At 41.2% G+C, this 22,625-nt stretch overlaps 1 protein-coding gene across 1 annotated transcript in view; it reads right to left on the reverse strand.

Annotated features, from left to right (window-relative positions):
* The window catches only part of tead3a (TEA domain family member 3 a), a gene marked incomplete at its 5' end in the record, with an annotated part of 35,658 nt that extends 27,525 nt beyond the window's left edge, over positions 1-8,133 (reverse strand). Inside the window, one exon of the mRNA XM_080732696.1 lies at positions 7,844-8,133. Coding sequence (XP_080588822.1) covers positions 7,844-8,133 — 290 coding nt within the window. The remainder of the gene's footprint in view (positions 1-7,843) is intronic.
* Between the last annotated feature and the right edge of the window lie 14,492 nt (positions 8,134-22,625).

Here is a 22,625-nt window from a genome sequence, read left to right on the forward strand (position 1 = left end):
GATATAAAAAAAAAAAAAAAAAAAAAATTTTTTTTTTTTGAAATTTTTTTTTTTGAATTTTTTTTTTTTTTTTTGGACCCCATCAAATCTGGTGAACATGATTTCAATCGCGATTTTGCATGTTCCACCCCCATACAACCCCATCTAACATACAGGGCAGCCATTTTTGTTTACATTACATGTAAAACATAAGAGCGATTATCTCAAGAATGCCTGAACGGATTTCCAATCGGATTTTTTTGTTTGAAAGCTGTGAACAAACTGCACAAATCCACTCTGGATTGCATTGGATTTTTCAGAGCTCATTCTTCTCTGTTTTTTTCCCATGCATGAGGTGTGCAAGGTTTAATCATGGCTAAGTTGACGAAAATAAGGCTTCTAAAATGCTTGGTAGCCAATAGCTAACTTCAAGCTAACTTCATCCTCTTCCTGTACATGCAGTCATGCACAAAGGAAAGTGTTCAGGCAAGTCATGGCTGCAGGGCTTCTGCATATACCAGCATATCTCTATGGGATTTTCTCTGGCCACTGGGCGCCCTCTAGTGGTGAAAGGGGTGGCACTAAATGAGTTAAGTGGTAGCAGATATGCAGCTTGGCAAATAAAAGGTGAATTGATCCCAGTGCATGACGGAGGACGCTATTAAACGCTAATATCACTTATCGTCCCATCCCTAGAGTGAAGTCAAGCATTGATTTGATTCAGGCATGTACCTTTCTCTTGGTGCGTGTCACGCATGCACTCGCCCACTTATGGAGAATATGGTGAAGGATGACTCATCTGACCAACCGTATGCTTTTTATTTCCACATCTGTGTGTTAAGTGCCTATGGTTTTGGCAACGCTGAACTCTGAAATATGGTGCCTTTTTTTATAATGAGTGGGGTTGCTTTGCACTGCAAATCTGCAATCCTACTATAACAGCCCTTTATGTAGTTGTTGACAGTCTGAGGACATCCTGAAGTAACGTTCTCAGTCACCTGGGGAAGAGTTGCCCTTATGTTTTTCCCAATGCATCGCACCATCATGGTCACTGGATGTGCTCTTTCGACTACACTTTCTATCTACTGGTTATTCTTGTAGATTTAAATGCAGATGATGCTTTCGTCACTTTTTAGTATGGAAACAAGACGGTTAAGTGACCTATCCGTGCCCCCTCAATGGATACAAATTTAATCGTCATTTTGATATTTTCCTCTTGCCATCTTGATACAAAATCAATCAAGGGCAACCGGGCCTGCTGATAACTGTTATACATCCACAGAGCGTGATACATCCACAGAGCGTGATAGATGTGTTAATAGCTTAATAGTATCATGCAGTCCACCTGTACAGAAGCAGAGGCATGCTTGTTTCTCTAGTCCTGCTGTGTATAATATAACGCATACATACACACATCCCACTAGGCTACCATTAGACACCAAAACAATTACTTGGACTAAAGCAGCACTATGCAGTTTGCTGTATCACTGGCCACTTTGGACAAATATAACAGCCAACGTCTTTGAATTCATTACCCAAGAGTCTCTGCCAACATGTACGGCGAGGACGTGCTGTGATTGGCCAGTCGTCGCTGGCAGTTCTGCTTGGGAAATGCCAGGAGAGATGGACCGATTGCAAAATTCTTGGCCGATACCGATCCACCGGTTTTATGAAGGTCTGACCTGCCAAAACCGATTTTTCCGATACTGATTTCTTTAGCTAAGAACTAGAAAATAGGGTTGCTCCAATACCCTTTTGTTTCAGGCCAAGTAGGCCTACCAGACATACTTCAATTTGAGTACCAATAAGCTCGAAGAACACTAATGCCAAATCAATCACAATAGTACAATATCCAAAATCACAGACAATATCCAGTCTAATATGACCGTCTGGACTAGGCAGGAGGAAAGCAGGTGACGCATGCTTTTCCCCCCCCTTCTTTTTGGAGACGACATTGACACAGGATTATGGAATATATCCTTACATTGCAAAGGTAATCAGCACCATCTGTATTCTGTAGGCTGCCTCTAAGTAGACTGGCTGCTAATTGCTAATGTTTACTTAGTCACAGGACCGAGCATCATGCTGTGCAGTGCCATAGATACAATTGGCCGATTTTGGCATATTTATGTCAGTGACCTGCCGGTCACCGATTTGGCCGGTTTGGTATGATACCTGCCGATTTCTGATATTGGCCGATACCGATGTCCATCCCTAGCCAGGATAAAACTCATTGTCTCCCCTATACATGGTAATACAGTCAAGCCCCTAGCAGGGACCCCCCTGAGTCTATACATAATATGCTATATAGTCGTTTAACACTAATAGTGCCTCTTAATCTGAAGGTTGCTTGGTGCCTCGGTGCCACGCCGTTTCCTCCATAGGCCGCCGCTATTATTTTGAAGGGCTGGAAGGGGGTTGTTTTTGTTTTTTTGGATTATCACTTGACGGCAACGATTACGTCATCTAGTCACATGACAGTGTGGGTCCAGAAGGGAAACATGGCTGCGCGCATCCCGTGTCTAGAGTGTGCAGAGTGGAGACCCCTTTTTTTATGAGTTATTGAAGTTTCTTTATGGGCCTCTCAATGGATTTACTATGGAGGAGCTTCACTTCGCGTGCACGCCCGACGTGCGTTGTAAACAAATCGCGGACATTACCGATGCGGGCGGGACCGGAGCGACGTACAGTAAGTAATAATATCTTTACTGTATATACAGTAAGATTGACAGTCCTCACCGTCAACGGCGCCATGGTATTAACCCTTTCAATGACGGTGAGCGTCGTCAACAGCAGCAGAACAGTTAAAAGTTACATAGTGCTGCTTTAAAGCTAAATAAAATCTCACAACTGAAAACATTTTTTGACCAAGTCCTAATGTGTGATTTGTGAAACAGTGTGAAAGGAAGATTTTTAGGAAAGATGCTTGTTAGTTTGACTACTTCAAATGCTCATGCATCGCTGACGCATTGAGAGCTTGTAGATTGACGGATTTCGCTGCGCAACAGGCTTCCATAGAAGACATGTCGACTTCTATGGAATCCATGAGCTTTAATCCATGAGGTTGGTAGTCTAGCCTTTAGGTTTTAGGCCCATATCTTGCCAGTCCCCAGTAGACAGGCTTCTTCTGAGATGTCCATGTTTAGGGGTCAATCTGCAGGTGCTGTGCATGGTGACAGATTTCTCAAGCACACAGATGGCTCGCACTTCAACCCACCACAAGATCGGATTTGGCCAAAGTAATTTACAGCTTCCATAGTACAGCGGGGGTATTAATAGCGACGGAATAGACAGTTAAAGACGTGACAAACAACATGGCAAAACATCAAGAGGTCGTACATTTTAAAATGACAGGCCAAGGGCAGTAAAGGGACCACCTGTTGGTCTAGCCTGCTGCCATGAAGGTTACCGTGGCGATTCTTCTGGGTTCTCTATGAACTCTGATACATGAAAGGATGAAATGAAACTGAAGGAGGGCCCGTTTAATAGAGCTGCATTTTGACAGCAAGACCAGTTGACTGTATTCTCCCATTGCGGACAAAGTCAACCACGACACAAGCTGCTCTATTTTGGGGCCGTGCGATATATATGGATGGATATTCTATCGGTACGGTGGTGAGGTTTTAGTCAGTTGAGCTTCATTAAGTTATCCTAACTTCCTAAGTAGACATTTTAAAAGCATCCCTGGATTATATTTGCCCTCTAGAAATCCCACCTTGAATATTTTATTCATTTTAGAAACAGTTCATGTTTTACTCAAAGGGGTCCACGGCTGTCGCAAGGCGATGATGTCATTAATGTCCATCTGTGGTCCAGCCTAATGGAATGAATGGTATGCATGAGACAGAGCTAATAAAAAACAACATACTTAAGGTTAATATGATATACAATATTTCAAATTCGTTATTAATAGCACATGCATTCCATTCCATAGGGTTGGACCACTCAAGGACAAATGACATCATCAACTTGCAACTGGTGTTGTCCCCCTTGGGTAAAGGATTAACCATTTCTGAAATAAAATATTTAAGGTATTTTTGTTATAGAGGGCAATTATTATGTATTAACTCATAAGGCTTTTTCGCCAGGGATCCTTTTACCAATTAAATAAACTCCAGAAATTAAGCGATTAAGCTTTTAGATCTTCAATCTTTGCCATTTTTGAACATGCTCAACCAATCTAACCAAATCTAAAGATAATTCATACTCTCACCACAATGGGAAACCGCCACAACATTGATATCGACGTATACATTTGCTATTAATAATTGCCAAAAATGTATAATTGTGACATTTTCATTTCGTCCGTAATCGCCCCGCAGCCCTACTATTGACCCAGTCTGCAGCATTGGCCCACATGAGGAAATTACACATTCTTGTGTTATTGTTGAGGACGGTCCAAGTCTCCTCGACAAACAGGCCGCTCCGCTCACATGTAGCATGGATGTGGTCGGCTGTGTGTAATGTTTTCCAGAGTGTGGCTGACAGACAATCCATAAAGGATCTCTGTGGTCACCACAGAGCTTTCCCCTGCCGTATGCACTGTTGCCAGATTGATTTAGCCAGAGAAATAAGCAACCAGGTCTAATGAAAACAAGCCCGAAAGAAGCGACTATAATTATAGGCCACATGAGCACTTTAAACCTATATGCATCGGCTACAAGCTTGCTACAATCTACAAGCTTGCGACGCGTTGTGAGCGTGTAGATCTGCTATTTCGTAGAGAAAATCTTGGGAAAAAAGTGAACCATTGTTTTTGTACTTTTTAACAACACAAATCTGGTACGGGGATCCCGACACCCTGGCACAAAGAAATATTACAAATACATATTAATTTGAGGTTTCTTCCTTGCTATGAAAATGTCTGGAGAGCCACTGGTTTTAACAACAAGCCCAAATTAGCACCAAAATCTGACAAACAAGCCCAAACAAAACCCAGCAACAACCAATAATTTACAAGCAACTTTTTTTTACAGGACAAACAAGCCCATGGTCGCTTATAATATGCAGACATGGCAACACTGCTGCTGTGGTGGGCTTATTATATTGGTCAGCACCACAGCACAGGGCCGACCCAGGCTCAATCACCACTGACAGGGCCCGTGTTGTTGCCATGGCGATGGGGTATCCCCCTGCTGAGCTGGTTAGGAAAGAGCAAAGCCTTTATGGAACATTTCTACTCTGTGCGTGTCGAGGTACGACACTCCGAAGATTATTTCAAATCAAAATCTCATGTGTGATTATTGGTGCAACAGGGAAGACATTTAAAAAGGAGTAGTTCACCCAAAGAAATGACTTTAACTCTCTATCGATTACCACACCCCACAAAGCCTTGAATTCATGGAGATTCTGTTGTTTTTGTCACATCACTTGTGGCAATAATCTGACTACTGGGTTGTCGGTCAGTAGAAGACCCAAAGCGTCAGCAGTACAGGACACTCCACCGGTCATCAGATCGTTGGCTCAGGAAAGTAACAAAAACCAAGCGAAAATCAAGACTTCATGCCTGGGGTGTGTAATTAGTTTGTAATGTGTTTTGGGGGGCGAACAACGCCTTCAACAACTTGGAAAAAGCTATTGTCCCTATTCTGGGGGTGAACATTCTGCAAAAAGAAATAGCAGATCTAAAAGCGTGTGTGTGTGTAGTGGGGGGAGGGGAGGGGGTGCCAGTTTAGAACCCCTGGGGGACAAGGGTCAAATATAGGGTTGAACTGGTCACGCTTAATTTATATTCTGCACGCACAACATTATACTATGGAGTATAAATAAATCTTCAGCCCTGACTTGAGTGGGCTCATTTCAATTCAGCAAGTTTACTTTTTTGGCAAGGTTGTTCGTTCTCTCCAAGCTAGTATCAATAATCTAATTTGTACACAAGCGTGAGCTGCATTGTCGGAGAAACTTGTATTGTGGAATGGAGAGAATTGACCACAATCAGACACAAGCAAGTCTCAGGGACTTCAATAGTAGTGATGCAAGTTTTTCGAGATCAGACAGTTGAGTGAGAGACACCCACACACACACACACACACACACACACACACACACACACACACACAGACACACACACACACCAACTAAAGCTCTGCCGGTTTCAAATTATCTCCCAGTGGCCAAAAGGTCATGTGTTGAGTGCCGTGGGGAGCCAGCAGGAGTCAGGACAGGGACTGTGGAGCTAAATAAAGCCATGAGCTCAGCAGCACACAGACAGGGGAGACACAGACACTGGTCCAAAATGAACCGAACCCATTTCGTGATTAACCCCGGCTAGCTACAATCCATCACATGCTATAACATATGGCCCTGCCTGGTCCCAGGCTGGCTAATGTGCTGGTGTTATAATGTGTCCTTAAAAGAAGATGGACTGGTCTTCAGAGAGGCCATCCGAGTATCATGCGAGAGTGGAGAGAGCGTGAACTGTAAATGACGTGCAACTCTTTTCTGTTGAACCTGTATAACTGCTCTCTCACAAGGTGTTTTATTTCGCAATCACAAAAAATGTGGCCCGTGTGGCCTGTTATGCATGAGTGAAACATCCCATAATGCTGCTGCTGCTGAGAGAGAGAAGTTAGCCAAATAACACACAGTGGTTCTCAAAGTGGGGTCCAGGGACGGTCCTTGAGGGAGTTCCAGGGCGTCCCCAGCTAAATGATAATTAGGAACCAAATGGACCCTTGTGGGTCTGTTTACCCAGAGATAGTACAAATGAAACCAAATAGACCCATTTGTACACTGTAAGAGTTAGATTAACATTGATTTTACAATATAAATTGGGGTCCCAGACATAGAAATGTCATTAAATTGTGGGTTTGTTTACCCAGAGATAGTACAAATTAAACCAAATAGACCCATTTGTACACTGTAAAGGTTAGATTAACATTGATTTTACAATATAAATTGGGGTCCCAGACATAGAAATGCCATTAAATGGGCGTCTATAGCCTATAATGCTTGTCAAACTGTGGGGTCCTTGACATTAAAATGGTTCAGAATCACTGCTAAAGCTGCAAAAATCTTCTCTTATGGGGGTCCTTGGCGTATATTTTCAAATGGGGGTCCGCGGGGCTAATAAGTGTCAATTTTGGGGGTCCTTCAATTGACATGAAAAGGCTTGAGAAGCTAACAAACTAAGTTGGCAACAATATATCCCTTTGATCCTTCTGAAGGAGAAAGCTTCTAACAGTCAAAGTACTTTGATTCCAGGGACTCTCTAGGTTCCTTTATGGGGGTCTAAATTGGCCCTTTACAAGTCTGTAACTGACAGTGTACAAATGGAACCAAAATGGATTTGTAAGCTGTCAAAAGTTAAGGGGAGACCTTCACATTTCAAAGTTTGAGAGGCACTGTTCCGAGTAGCTATACTAGGCCCTGGTAGATTTCGTAAATTGTCCAACAACAACAACAAAAAGGTAGCAAAAGTGGTTACTACAACTGCATCAACAATCCCTGCTGCTGATCAATGCATCCCCCAAAAAATCACGAACAACTTCTATAGCATGACACGCACACAAAATACAGCCAAAACCATGTAAAAAAACGGCACACGAGTTGAACTGCTAGTCGGGGGTTAGCCTACGAGCTAATAATACCTCCACAAAGTCCGAAGTTAAGCCCGACAGATCTGTCCAAACTCACCGCCATTACAGCCCGCTACGTGACGGTGGGGAGCTTCCATACATAACATACAACGGGGCTCTGAATCAGCAATGCAACGCGAAAAAATGCCAAATATGACAAATATCCAAAAAACTTCAGGCGCGCGGTAGAGGCAGCAGAGGCAGCAGCTGCACGGAGAAAAAAAAGGAAAAAAAAAGTTGTTGCACATAACAAAGAACTTTGCAAAAAGAAGGCACACAACACTTACCTTTTACAATCTAGCTCTCGCCCTCCGCGTTTTTGTAGGCACGACTCAACGAACGCACAACTTAAAACAACTCCACGCAAGTTTTGAGAGTAGCAGATGTATGATTGTTTATTCCCTCGGAGAGATTTCCCTTGTTTGACACGGGGGGGAAAAAAGGCGGAATGCCAAATATGAGTTTGGTATGAAATCAACGCACACACGGAGGAAAAATACAGAGGCGTGGTTTTAGAGAGAGAAACACGCTCACACAACAGAAGTTGGTCGAGCCAGACGCAGAACTCCTCCTCCATTAACATCAGCCTCTACTCCGGGCTGGCTTTTTAGTCCACAAACTATTGAACCGAAACAGTAACAAAAAGGACAGGCCAAAAGCTTTCTTGAGGTGTTGTTTATCCTTTTTAGTTGACCTTGTACCAGTGAACTGTAGTACTGTCATGACAATGTACCTTTCCCTATACAAACTTCTATTAAAGTCTTCATATCAATCAATCAATCAATCAATCAATCAATCAATCAATCAATCAATCAATCAATCAACCAATCAATCAATCAACTAATAATAGTTTTCAAATAGTGGAACAGAATCAACTAATAATAGTTTTCAAATACAGTGGTGGAACAGGGCTTGACATTAACTTTTTGAGGCACTTGTCAAGTACATTTTACCATTCACTTGTCCAGGCAAAAAAGTCACTTGTCCGGATAAAAATGAGACATTTCACAGTAATTTCTTAAATGTATGCATATGAGTCATTGCATACATTTCAGACATTGAAATAGAATAAATAACAAAATGACTGTTAATAACGACCCCCCCCCCCTTGCTTTCTCCACCCTCCACTCCATAGTATTGACAGTCCTTAGTCTGCATACAGCACAAAGCTGCTAGAAGCCTCACAGAAAAAGTTAAACCAAGAGCCATTTGTCCAACGGACAAGTACATTTTTAATTAGCTTGTCCGGGTAGAGTTATTACTTGTCCCGGTAAACAGGACAAGCCTTAATGTCAAGCCCTGTGGAAAAAGTAGGCTACTCAAATGTTTGTATTAATACTTTTAGTAAGAAATTACTGTTTTACATGTATAAGTCAATAATTCAGAATTTACTTGAGTGAAAGTGCAAAAGTATTGGTATCAAAATGTAGGCCAAAAGTTATAGGCTCATTAGGCCTATGTCGAATGTCCCAACTCAAGTTTTAAAATATAGCCTATAAAAATCTTTTGAAAATAGCAGATCTACAAGCTCACAATGCACTGCGATCGGCTATTTTCAAATGGCAGAAGCTTGTAGATCAGCTGTTTTTAAATAACTGAGGGCTGAAGTGGTTAATGTATGTTTTGTAATAGCCTAATAATCAAAATCTACAAAGTAACTAGTAGCCTAACTAAAGTTTTCAAATAATTGTAGAAGTACAATATTTACCTCTAGATATAGTGGAGTAGAAGTAAAAGTACTGAAAATTGGAAATACTCCAGTAAAGTAAAAGTACCTCAAAATTGTAGTTAAGTAGGCCTACAGCCTACTGTAGGCTACTAGAGTAAATGCACTTGTAGTTACTTTACACCACTGGTAATAGTTTTCAATATAAATAAGTCAAGTAAATAATGATCACAGAAAGTCTAAAAAGTATGCTACCCTCCTAGTCATGTTACAAACTAGCCTATTTTATTTATAGCCAACCGTAGTAGGTCACTTTGGTGAGTGAGTCTTTTAAAATAAGAACATTTATATTTATATAATAATTAATTATACTATTTTGGACCCTCTGTACAATCAGTGTTATTTTGAACTCCGATGGTGTATTAATGAAACCAATTAAATGGACAATACAGGTCCAGTTGGTTCATATTCCTTACTATCAATCATTTAGCATTGGACCCCTGGATCCCCCTCAACCATAACATAAGAACTTGTAAAGCAAAATTCTGCAAACATTGGGGTAACACTATCTATATATAATCAAAAATACACACACACACACACACACACACACACACACACACACACACACACACACACACACACACACACACACACACACACACACACACACACAAGGCAGTATCCATTTGGTGTGTGGTTAGCATAGCATACAGCAGCAGACACAAGCATGACCTTGATAATATCTCTGTATATGGATTGGGTTAACATAGGGTCACCAACTGAGTCCTGTGTGCTTCCTAGGGCTGCGCGATATGACTTCAAATCACCATGATTTCTAACTTTAGCCTCAAGTATACTGTATGATTAATAATGAACGATTTGAAAATAGCAGATCTACAAGTTCACGTCACTCCACTACATTCCAAAAAAAAGACAAATGTTGTAATGTGCTTTTGGACACATTTCCAAGATAAAGTACATTATGAATGAAGACCTTAATTGTGAAAATGACTGATCTGCAAGCTCAAACATGTCACGATTTGTTGAAAATATTTGTAAAATGTTTTATTTTTTATTTCTTTATATATTTAGGCTATATACAGCAAATGCATTGATACTGAAAAGAATATATACTTAATAATTTGTACTTTTGACTCCAGTACCTTAACTCAAGTACATATTTGACAGAGCAACTGTTGTGGAGTAATATCTGACCAGCCAGGAGTATCTATATACTTTGTCCTTGAGCAAGACACTGCCTCTGCCTTGCATGGTTTCTGTCAGAGTGTGAATGTAATGCACATTGAAGCTCTTTGAATAAAGAGGTGTTACTGTATATAAATTACTAGTATTAGTAGTACTGTTTACCATTTTATTTGCCATTCATTATTTCACACTGGTGTCTCCATATTCAACTCAATGAGACTCTCCATCTGCCTGTTCTGGTATTACATTAGAGCCTTGGATCAAGACTGCCATAGATTCATTTTACTGAGTCTGAAATGTGCATATCTACGTCAGACTCAATAAATGAAATCTATGTCTTGATCCAAGATAGTTGCATTCAACACAGTGTGACCGTGCCCTTGAGAATTTCTACATTGTGGTATTGACAGTTTTATATTTAAGTAAAACAAATGGAGTACTTTTTCCACCATGCAGACTTCCATATTGAGGAAAGTGTATCTAACAAGATCTACAAGATCATCATGCAATAGTAACAATGATTCTATTGTAAGAGGAGATGTAATGATCCAGGAACACAGGAAATCACAAGACAGACAGAGATGTAAACCCTCTTAAGCTCTATATGTTTCTCAACTACTGGACAATAAGCCCCTGTTTCCAGTATGGCAAACTGCACAGCATTACTATGCATGTTGTCCTGCTTTTTGACCTGTGGAGGGCAGTATTGTCCTACGAATGGGCACTTAAAAGGTCTAATGAAGTTTAAGCTTATGGAATTAATACATATTTTTTGAGTCCCGAGGACATGCAACTGACTCAAAACATAATGTAACATTTCTGGGGAATTATAAAAACAGAAAAGTAAGAGAGAGAGAGTATCTGTCTATTCATCAATATCAGAACAGACGAGAATGTTCAATAAGGTACTTTTGTGTGACCTTTGTGTCTGGTCTTAATACACAGGATTTCTCGAATATCTGGCCTGCTACGCTACATTCAGTGCATTTGTTAAGTGACAAAACAAATCCACTGAACGTAGCCTAGCAGGTTTGATACCAGGCTAGGATTTACACATAGTCAAAGGGCTAACCGAGTCAGTGGAACAGGAGCTTGTGGCTTGTGTCCACATGAATTACACACTAAGTACTATGTACATACTGTATTGTGTAGACCTACTATGTTCACAAACATGCATTAGATGGACGCAGATTATATTAAAAAAGAAACGTCCTAGTCTGAGTATATACGTGAAGAAATCCACCCATACAACCACCCGCACTTGTATTATGTTGTTAATCAGAAAGGTCAACTTAATATGTGGCCTGTTATGTACATTATATGAGAGTGAAAGATCCCACAATACTGTATAATTAACAACAGACAAAAATCCACCACTTCCAAGCAACTCTCTCCACCTCTGTAAGAGGTCTCTCATTGTGAATGTTTTTCTTAGCATCATAATTACTTTTCTGTATACAACAGTGCCCCACCAAATTGGCCATCTCTGGTGCTGGAGGACAGGCTTGTGCACACATAGACATCAAAGGGGACTTGAGCCCCTGCCCTTTTATCCGTCTGTAAAAACTGACCTCCATGCCATACCTGAAGGCAGCATTCAAGAGAATTGCCTTGTCCAAACTCTCCTGAACTTGAACGCAGCATAATATGTTGAAAGAATTGCCCTCTCTGTGTAGAAATCCATGCCATACGCCACATCTCCAGTATTGACTTGATTATGCTTAGTTCAGTGTCGTATCAAGCACAGAAAATAGCCGACTGCGACGCGTTGTGAGCTTGGAGGTCTGATATTTTCTCGATATTTTCACCAAAAGGTCCTTTTAGAAATTTCAGCCCCTGCCTCTATAACATTCTCTGCACGTCCCTGCTGGAGGATGCTTTCCCAACAATACCTTCTCTGCAGACATGGCTGACTGCCATGCAGGGTTGATCTAATTAAGAAGTTCAGAACAGAGCATCACAGATCACATCAGTGGGTTGAAGTTGTCTGCAGAAAAAAAGGGTGGAAATGTAGGACATTTGCCAGGGTTTGCCACTGCAGGCACGCACGTATGTTGAGGAGTTTTGACATAGCCACTTGCCTCAGACAGAGTCAGACAAAAGTAGCCTATGTGGCAGATCCATAGACACACAGATGACTAATTGAGACATCACAAAAACACTAAATAGCACATTGTAGCACATCCTCAAAAATATGTGAGTTGGCGAGGCCACTGCAAAAGCTGATTAATAAAGATTATGAAACTTCGCATGGATTTCATGGTTTAAATACATTTAAACAGTAAAGGTTACAAAATAAAGAATGTCAATACTAAACTATAAGTCAACACATTAAGATAAATCAATGTCAAAATAAAAACCAGGATAGGAAACTGGGATACTCACTTGCTTGGGGCCAAGGCCTCATACAGGAAGTATTTCTGCGGTGGCATATAGGCAGGTGTTAGGTTAGCCAGCACTCAGACAAAGTGGTGTAAAGTAACTAAGTACATACTAAAGTACTGTACTTAGGTAGGCTACACTTTTCAGGAATCTTTACTTTACTGGAGTGTTTCCAAATTGCAATACCTTTACTACTACTCCATTACATATCAGTGGCAAACATTTTACTTTTAGGGCATATGGTCACACCAAAGTATGGCTGCCAGCTGATAAGTGGATTCTGCCAATGCATTTCGATGGGAATAGCGCACATTTCTGGTGAAATCTGACATTTGCGAATTTCTCAAAAATCCTCTCCATTCCCATTGAAATGCATTGGTAGAATAGTATTCCGGTGTGACCGTGCCCTTACTCCACTTTAAATATTAAAAACAGAGTCAGACAAAAGTAGCTTATGCATTTTATACATTTGGAAATTTGGGAAATTGGATATTCTACTAAATGTAAAGTACTTTTACTAGTAGTACTTAAGTATATTTTGATGCCAATACTTTGAATGCCGGACTTGTATTTGTAACACTACATTGTGTGTATTGGTAGACTACTTTAGTTTACCGAGTACTGCTCAGACACAAACAAACACAGCCAGTCTAGTTGTATATCGTAAACCTGAACTTACCACTAATCCATCACAGATCCATGTCCACTTAGCCCTAGTTGTCTCCGCACAGACGCTCCTCCTGAGAAGAGATCAATCCCTTTCTTTTTAGATACATTTTTATCCCAAGATTGTGTAACCCATTTTTTACACAGATCAGGGACAATCCCTTTTGACAAAGCAATTCCAGATTTGTTGCTGAGCCTGTCAAGGGGTTCCTCTGCCTTTTGTCTGAGGAGGGAGCTGAATAACAATTGCACCATGAGCTGTCATTGGGACGGCTTCATGTACACTAAGAATACATGTTTGTTTACTTAGTTCTTTCTACAAGGAAACAACAGTTTCTGTTCAGCTGACCTTAGCATCAGGTTACAAAGTCCCCCTTTCTAATAACCTTTCCTGTAAGACCCCCACATACACCACAGTGAAACCCCCTTTCTCAAATGGATCTGTATAATAGGATTAGAATCAGAACTCTGCCTAAAACTCATGCCCTAACCAGTGGTGTAAAGTAACTAAGTTAATTTACTCAAGTACGGTATTTAAGTACAATATTGAGGTATTCTTACTGGAGTATTTCTAATTTTAAGTACTTGTACTTCTACTCTTTGCCCCTGAGATGTAGTGGAGCATTATAGTACTCCAGTAAAGTAAAAGTATCCGAAAGTACAGTTACGGTACATTCAACCACTGCACTGCTAAGTAGGCTACTCATATACACATGATTAAAAGCGTGCATGTGCATGCATAGACAGAGAGAATACACACAATTTGACAGCTTCCCTGTATGATAAATGATTGTTTTTAATTCTTGTGTTAAGCTCTCACCATATTTGGTCACAAGAAAGTAGTAGAAATATAAGCTTAGCGTTTATACTTCAGAGTTGGTGGAGGTAGAAAGTAGGTGGATGAGTGGGGCTTATAGGGGCTTACAGGAAGATATTAGGAGAGGGTCTTGAGATTCAGCTCTTAAACCAACTGGGCTGAATTAACGACTTGCAGCATAGGATTGATTAGTAGCAGTAAACTAAAATGATGTACATTAGTAGCCCCTGGTATTTCACTGTCAAACACTTCTGGTCTCATTTCAACACCCAGTTGGTCTCATTTCAACACCCAGGTTTTTTCTTCTTTTTTTTTTTTTTTTTCTTTTAAGTTGCTTGATTCAGTATTTTATAATATATTCCATTGCTATATAGTTGTGATTGGATTTCACTCCCTCCAAAGTAGTGAGGGACCAATCTGGGCCCATGCAAATGTGGGCGGCTTTAGGCATTTTGGAAATGCAGGTCACAGAGATTCTGGCCATGACAGGCTAATATTTAAACCCATTGTAACTTCAAACTCCATTTTAACCATGTTAGGCTAATTGAAACCGTTCTGGTGAGCGATGTCCTTATAATGGAAGAGGGAGTCACGTTCTTTCAACAATCTTTTCAATTAAATGATTAATTAATAACCAGTTAGACGCGATAAGGGCGAGAAGCGCTGAAACATCAGAGGTTCTTAATAGGCACAGACACAGTTAAGAAGCAGGAGTTAAATTATTAATCTGGCTGGTCGAGTCATCATTGTGATGTCATAACAGGTCAGCTTAGCTGACCTGCATGTATATAGCTGACTCAGCTATATCCATCAGGAGTCCATGAGGTCAGATAGAGGTATTGGCCAGCTCCATATATGGAGATGTATGGACGGACATGATCCATATATGGACGGACATGATCTGCAGGTTTTCATACTAAATGCGAACTACGGTCGCAATTAACTAATGCATTTATCATTAATACATTCATCCATCCATCCATCCATCTTCAACCGCTTATCCGGAATCGGGTCGCGGGGGTAACAGTTCCAACTGAGACCTCCAGATTTCCTTATCCCGAGCAACTTCCTCCACTCCCTCAGGGAGTATACCGAGGCGTTCCCAAGCCAGTTTGGAGATATAATCCCTCCATCTGGTCTTTGGTCTGCCATGGGGTCTCCTCCCATGCAGTGGGACGTGCATCGAGGACCTTCCTAGGAAGGCGCTCGGGAGGCATCCGTACTAGATGCCCGAACCACCTAAGCTGACTCCTTTCCAAGTGTAGGAGCAGCGGTTCTACTCCAAGTCTCTCTCGGGTGACTGAACTTCTCACCCTATCTCTAAGGGAGCCACCCGTCTGAGGAAACCCATTTCGGCCGCTTGCACCCACGACCTTATACTTTCGGTCATGACCCACACTTCATGACCATAGGTGAGAGTAGGAACGAAGATTGCTCGGTAGACAGAGAGCTTTGCCTTCCGGCTCAACTCTTTTTTCTTCACCACAGTGCGATTTAGCGACTGCAAAACCGCTCCTGCTGCTCCGATTCTCCGGCTGATCTCCTTCTCTGTCTTCCCATTTCTCTCATTCGTGAACAAGACCCCGAGATACTTAAACTCCTTCACCTGGAGTAAGCCTCATTCCCTACTTGTACATTCATTTTCATTAAATAAATGTAACAATTTTGAAATTAAATTGAAAAAGTATTAATGAAAAGAACACATTAGAAGGACAATAGGCTATCAGTCACCAGAACCAAGGACATGTATTTTCATTGAATAGGCCTATACAATCTGGGAACCCATCAGCAAAAAAACAACAACAACAAAAACTAAAAAACAAAACAAAATAGGCCTACTATAGGAAGGGGGTGTTGTATATCTGATATGAATATCAAATAGCCTATCTACATTGAATCAAGCAACTTAAAAACTGTCTGGAGTGCTCACAATAGACTTTAAAACGATCCCAGAAATGTATGAAAGGACCCTCTTAGCTGGTGTTCATAAAAATAATAAAAAAGAATAGGCCTATAAATAAAACATATATTAATTTAAGTCACTTTACTTTACTGTCTGTCACCTGGGGACCCACACAAAACCATGTGGGGTCCCCCCTGTGGGTCCCGACCCCAGACCCACAGGTTGAGAACCATTTACCTAATAGGCTACCAGAAGGGTCATTGACAGAACCACGTGCTCTTGTCAAAATGGTTTTGCCTCATGAGTGAATCAACTGCTCATCTTGAGCTGACTCGTCATAAATGCATTCTTCTTCCCCACTGGCCACTGCAATGTTTTGGTGAATAATCAGGTTGGCCTAATCAACTCTATTAACTTTTTACGGTTTGATTACTTTACAATACAATTTTGTGAATAATCCTCCCAAAAATAGCAAGCTATAGAGCCAGAGGCGAGGCCTAATGTTATGTTAGCTAGCCATTTAGTGAATATTTGACAGACGTTGAGTTTTGCCTTTTGTTCATCATCATATTTTCATTCAGGGGATTTATCTACATGCCAGGGCAGCCAGGCTAATTAACACTGTTGGTCACTGTGAATTAATGTAAGTTGTAACCGACAGTCAGAAAGCTAAAACCGTCGATGTTTAAAATTGTGGTAGCCTATTTTGGACATATCGTAGTTTCATTTGCATTTTGGTTGGAGAATAAAGTCTACTGCTACAATTCTCAAACGCACCTTGCATAAACGTTTTTTCTTTTTCTCTTTTTTCCCCTCTATGGCAATTTCAGTACAATTTTGAGGTATTTGTACATTTTGAATTCCGAACTTACTTGAGTATAACTACATTGAAGTATTGATATTTTTACTTAATTTAAGTAAACATTGATTAACCTACGTTTTCCCACCAGTGGGAATTGTCTAATTTTAATTTTGGAATGTAATAACTGCACTAACACAATACTTCCACCAGGTGGAGAACTTTATCTTGGAGGAAACCTGCCAGTAAGAACCCTATGGTAAGATGAACCTTCATTTACTTCTTGTTATCTTTCCTATTTGGCTGCAATGCAGACATTGTACATATTTGAGTACACGGTTAACTAATTTGAGAGACAGTTATGTTGACAGTCAAATTAACACCGGTGATTTTACCGTGAGAGATCTATGTATAGGAAAGTTTGTCATTGGGTGCAAGTTACATTATGACAGTCAAAATGATTATGTTTTCTACAAGGAATTTTAGGAAAAATATAGTAGATATACAAGATCAAAGTGTATCATTCCGTGCCGTGCTGCAAGCTTGTACATCTGCTATTTATTTCTAAGAATTTCTAGAATCGCTCCCACAGGTCTTAATGGGTTAATCCATTCTGGAACATTCAGACACACACACACACACACACACACACACACACACACACACACACACACACACACACACACACACACACACACACACACACACACAGCAGGGTGTGGCTAGAGAAAATCAATCAGTAACAAAGATATGACATCTGTGTCATCTTGTGAAATCTGTGTGTAGGAAGAGAAGGCCTGCTTACACTATAACATCCGTAGTGTTCATTATAAGTGTTTAGCTAAAATCAAAGATAATTCATCAGCTTCAATATTTATGCCTTTATTGAAAGGACAGTATACTGACAGGACATGGGGAGAGAGATGGGGAGTGACACGCAGCAAAAGTCGTCGGGATCGGGACTCGAACCAGTGACACGCTGTCAGTCATCAGAGTGATATAGTCTAGTAAATCTAGGGAAAAAATACACTCAGGTTGGACAAAATTTTATTATTTAGTTTTTCAACTGATTCTGACAGGAAATTAGGTCTACTAGCCAGGATAAAATATCTACCATGATCTGCATGATCTGCTATACAGGAGGAAAATACCCAGAAAATAAATCTGCTTTAAATAGGATGTGAGGGGTCTAACTAGGGGTTTGACATGATGCTGAATCCATTGCAAGCATTTGTTTTGCACAAAAAACATTCCTTGGGCTAACAATGGCCCCAGAAAATGATGGTTTAGTTATGAAAAGTGATGAGTCATCACTTTTCCACAGTTTTGTGGGCGTTTTATGGGTCCAATGAATGTTTTTGTGAAAAAACGAATGCTTGGAATGGATTCAGCATCATGACAAACCCCTAGTTAGACCCCTCACATCCTACTTAAAGCAGATTTTTTTTGCTGGGTATTTTCCTCCTGTATAGAAAGTCGATGGGAGCCCAACTTGATTTGGCCACTGTGGGTATTTGCAGTGAGCAGATCATGGTAGATTTTTTATCCTGGCTAGTAGACTTAATTTCCTGTCGGAATCAGTTGAAAAACTAAATAATAACATTTTGTCCAACCTCAGCCTTATTTTTACTGGACTAATATGCGCCCGGACCGGTAGGCCAGCGGGCGCCCCCTGTCTAAGTATATTTTGATGCCAATACTTTTGTATTTTTTGACTCAAGTAAAACTGGAATTTTCAGTTGTTTTACTTAAGTAAAATTATCAATACTGTAATGTACAAAGTACCAAAGGTAAAAGTAGTCATTATGCAGAATTTCACAAGGTATCATAATCATATGTATAAAATCTTTTGAAAATAGCTGACCGAAAGAATAATGTCGGATACAAGCGGACAAAATGTGTTTTCTCAGACGGGTGGCTGGCCTCTCCCTTAGAGATAGGGTGAGAAGTTCAGACACCCAAGAGAGACTCTGAGTAGAGCTGCTGCTCCTTTGTTTGGAAAGTTTAGGTGGTTCCGGCATCTAGTATGGATGCGTCTCCCTAGGGAGATCCTCGCTTGCATGAGACCCCAGGGCAGACCAAGGACCAGATGAGGGGATTGGTGACAGGTTTCCATTCCGACACATCCCCATTCCGAACACCAGGTTAGCATTCACCAGCGCCGGCAGGTTAGCATTTCACCAGGTTAGAATTCACCAACGTCAGCAGGTTAGCATTTCACCAAGTTAGCATTCACCAAGGTTAGTTTTACTGAGGTTAGGGTGATGGTTAAGGTTAGGTTTAGGTGGTCAGGATAGCAATGTGTCGGAGTGCCGATATGTAACCGAAGGGATTACATCTCCACACTGGCCTGGGAACGCGAGGAGTGAATTCGAAGCGGATTATTGTAAAAAGTTCTCGCCCCTCGGACCTTGGGAGCTTTTGACTGGTAGAGACGACGGAGGCGCGCCGTCTCAAGCGGACTTGAGCCACCGCCGAGCAAGCTAAAGCAAGCGAGTCGCCGTGGCGAGCATTGCGAAGTCCACTTGAACCGACTCAGCGCCGTCCGAGTTACGTCCCGAGAGGGACAGAATCGCAAATCTTCATCCCCCGACTTTCGGAACCTCCATGCGGTCCGAAGGGTGCGTAGCCAAAAGCTTGCAAGCCGCGAGGGGTGTGAACCATTTACAATAACCCGCCTCGAATTCATCTCTGCTGGAACTGTTGCCCCCGCGACCCGACTCTGGATAAGCGGTTGCAGCTAGTTCAAGATGGATAGACAGATAGATGAACATAGCAGATCAGCTCACAATGCGTCCGTCTATTTTCAAATAGCCAAAGTTTAAATAGGGCTGAAGAGGTTAATTTATGTTTTGTAATAATAATTCAAATCTACAAAGTAACTAATAAAGTTTTCAAATAATTGTAGTGGAGTAAAAGTTCAATATATAGCCGATGTACAAGCTCACAACAACGTGTCACTCTGAGACCCATTGTGAGCTTGTAGATTTTCGCTGAATGTTCGCTCCAGAATAGGGACATGGATAAATAGCTCTGTATTCCCTTAGTACTCTTTGCTACGTAGAGTGTTGCTAAAGGATGAAACATAGCACCTCTCTGTTGTTGTGAAGGTGGGAGAGGGTGCCGTGTGTGTGTGTGTGTGTGTGTGTGTGTGTGTGTGTGTGTGTGTGTGTGTGTGTGTGTGTGTGTGTGTGTGTGTGTGTGTGTGTGCGTGCGCGCGTGCACGTGTATTTATACAAGTACTGTATTTTTCTATTCCACTATATCTCACAGGCAAATATATATGTTTTAATTCCACTACAAGTTTTAGTTTGAGTTTTTGTAGAACGATAGATTAGATTATTTATAAAAAGCATTCATTAATAACTATTAAATTAGGATGTAGTCCGGTCGGTGTATTAGTGTAGGTTAAATTACCCAGCAGCACAAAAAGTAATCACAGCCTGTGGTGTAAATGTACTCAAGTACTGTACAATTTTGAGGTGCTTTTACTTTATTGGAGTATTTTCTATACTTTGTACTTCTAACATCTCAGAGGCAAATGTTGTACTTTTACTCCGCTATAGTTATTTGAAAACGTTAGTTACTAGTTACTTTATAGATTTGATGCTACAATTGGCATCAAAATATATTAAAGTACCAAAAGTAAAAGTACTCATAGGCAGAATGTCCCATTACACAAGTTCAATAATATACAGTAGGCCTATAGGCTATACACAAATCTTTTGCAAGTATTGAAAATTGGAAATACTCCAGTAAAAGTAAAAAGTACCTCAACATTGTACCCAAGTACAGTCCTCGAGTAAAGGTAATCAGTTACTTTCCACCGCTGTGTGCAACGAGCGACGCGTCCCTCTTCAATGACTACCATAGAAGGCATGGGGGAGTGAGCGTGGTGTCCTGGCGTGAACTGGGTGTGTGAGTGGTGTGAGACAGTGTTATCAGATTCAGTACTCACACCCAGATAAAACCAGAATTTCACAACGCTATCGCCCGCACTCGCTGGCACGGTCTGCTGACATAGTAGGCATAACATACATACTGTACCCGTGTCCAAAAGGCCCCTGCCTTTGTCACGGTCACAGGTATTAGATTCCATTTGAGCTTTTAAAAGTTTTCACCATCACGTAAATAACGTGGCAGCGTTGTTTATTAAGTTGACGCAAATTGACCCTGCAAAGGCTCCATTTATTACACTCCCAGAGATGCAATCCGCAAGTTTCACGTCCGACCCGGGATCTGAATCTGGGGCTCCCATGTGGGAGGCCACATTTCTATTCAATGTTGTCGGGTGGAAACCTTGTATGTCCAAAACCGTTCGTTTTGTATTTATCATTTTTAAATTGTGAAAATAGACGATCTACAAGAAAACAGAAGCTCTACAAGCACACAATGCCTCACAGTGCGAGGCGTTGTGTGCTTGTAAATCTGCTATTTTCACTAGTTTTGTGCGCAGACTTGTATGATGAAGCAGGGCTTTACTTTACGAAAAAACATACACATTTGAAACTTGGAGATACAAGGTTTCTGACCTACACGGCCGACAGTGACGTGTTGATCTTCCAGCAGGGAATCCCTGCTTGTCGGGGGGAGATATTGCACTTTTTTCGATTGCATTTTATATATCTGAAAACTTTTCTGGGACATTTATACTTAGAATGTATTTCTCTCTTCAGCTGAACTCTCTTAACCCAGCGTTCAACTCTACTTTACACTTTTGATACTTTAAGTACATTTTGATACCAATACTTTTGTACTTTTAGGGCACGTTCACACCGCTTTTTTATTCTACCTACGGTATAAGGGTGGATTCTGCCAATGCATTTGAATGGGAATGGAGCGGTTTGCTGCCATTTGCTGATTTCTGCAAAAACGTCATTGGCAGAGTCTGCGCTCATAGGTAGAATAAAAGTGTGGCATGAACGTGCACTTATACTGCAATTTTTACTTGTAACAGAGTATTTCTACATTGTAGTTTTGATACTTAGCAGATCTACAAACTTGCAGCGCGCTGTGAGCTTGTATATCTGCTATTTTTCACTGGTTAAAGCATTCAATAATTCTAGGCCTAAATGGGTTAAAATAATTTTAACACTCAGGATTCTATCGTGAGTTGACGAAGTTGAAGCATAAGGCAAAGATATCTGGTGTCTGTCTGTCGTTTTGTGCTTGGATCAGCTATAATAGAAGGGGTCCCCGGCATGCATTCAGCGTTTATCTGCCCCCACAGCTGTACAGTACACAGCTCAGCGTACAGTATATCTGTTGCTACAGTATATTAGCTTCCCCCTTCCTTCTTTCTACAAGGGAGGGGGGGAGGAGAGGGGGTTGGCTGGAGGCCAAAAGAGGCCGAACCGCCGTGCAGCTGAAACTTTTTACAGGCCAAGCAGGAAGAAGAGAGACACAGTGAGTGATCGGAGAAGAAAAGAGAGAAGAAAAGAAAGAGAGAGAGAGAGAGACATTTCGAGCCCTCAACTTTGCCACTTCTCTCTCTCTCTCCCTCCCTCCCTCCCTCCCTCCGTCTCTTGTTAAAGCCATACTGTATTTTGCCCGCCTCTGTTGGCAGGGGGTAAGCATACGGCTGGGGAGGACGGGAGGGGAGGGGAGGGGAGTTGAACGCTGGGTTC

Source organism: Nannobrachium achirus, assembly GCF_963921795.1.
Source record: "Nannobrachium achirus genome assembly, chromosome: 9".
In the NCBI taxonomy this organism is placed as follows: domain Eukaryota; kingdom Metazoa; phylum Chordata; class Actinopteri; order Myctophiformes; family Myctophidae; genus Nannobrachium; species Nannobrachium achirus.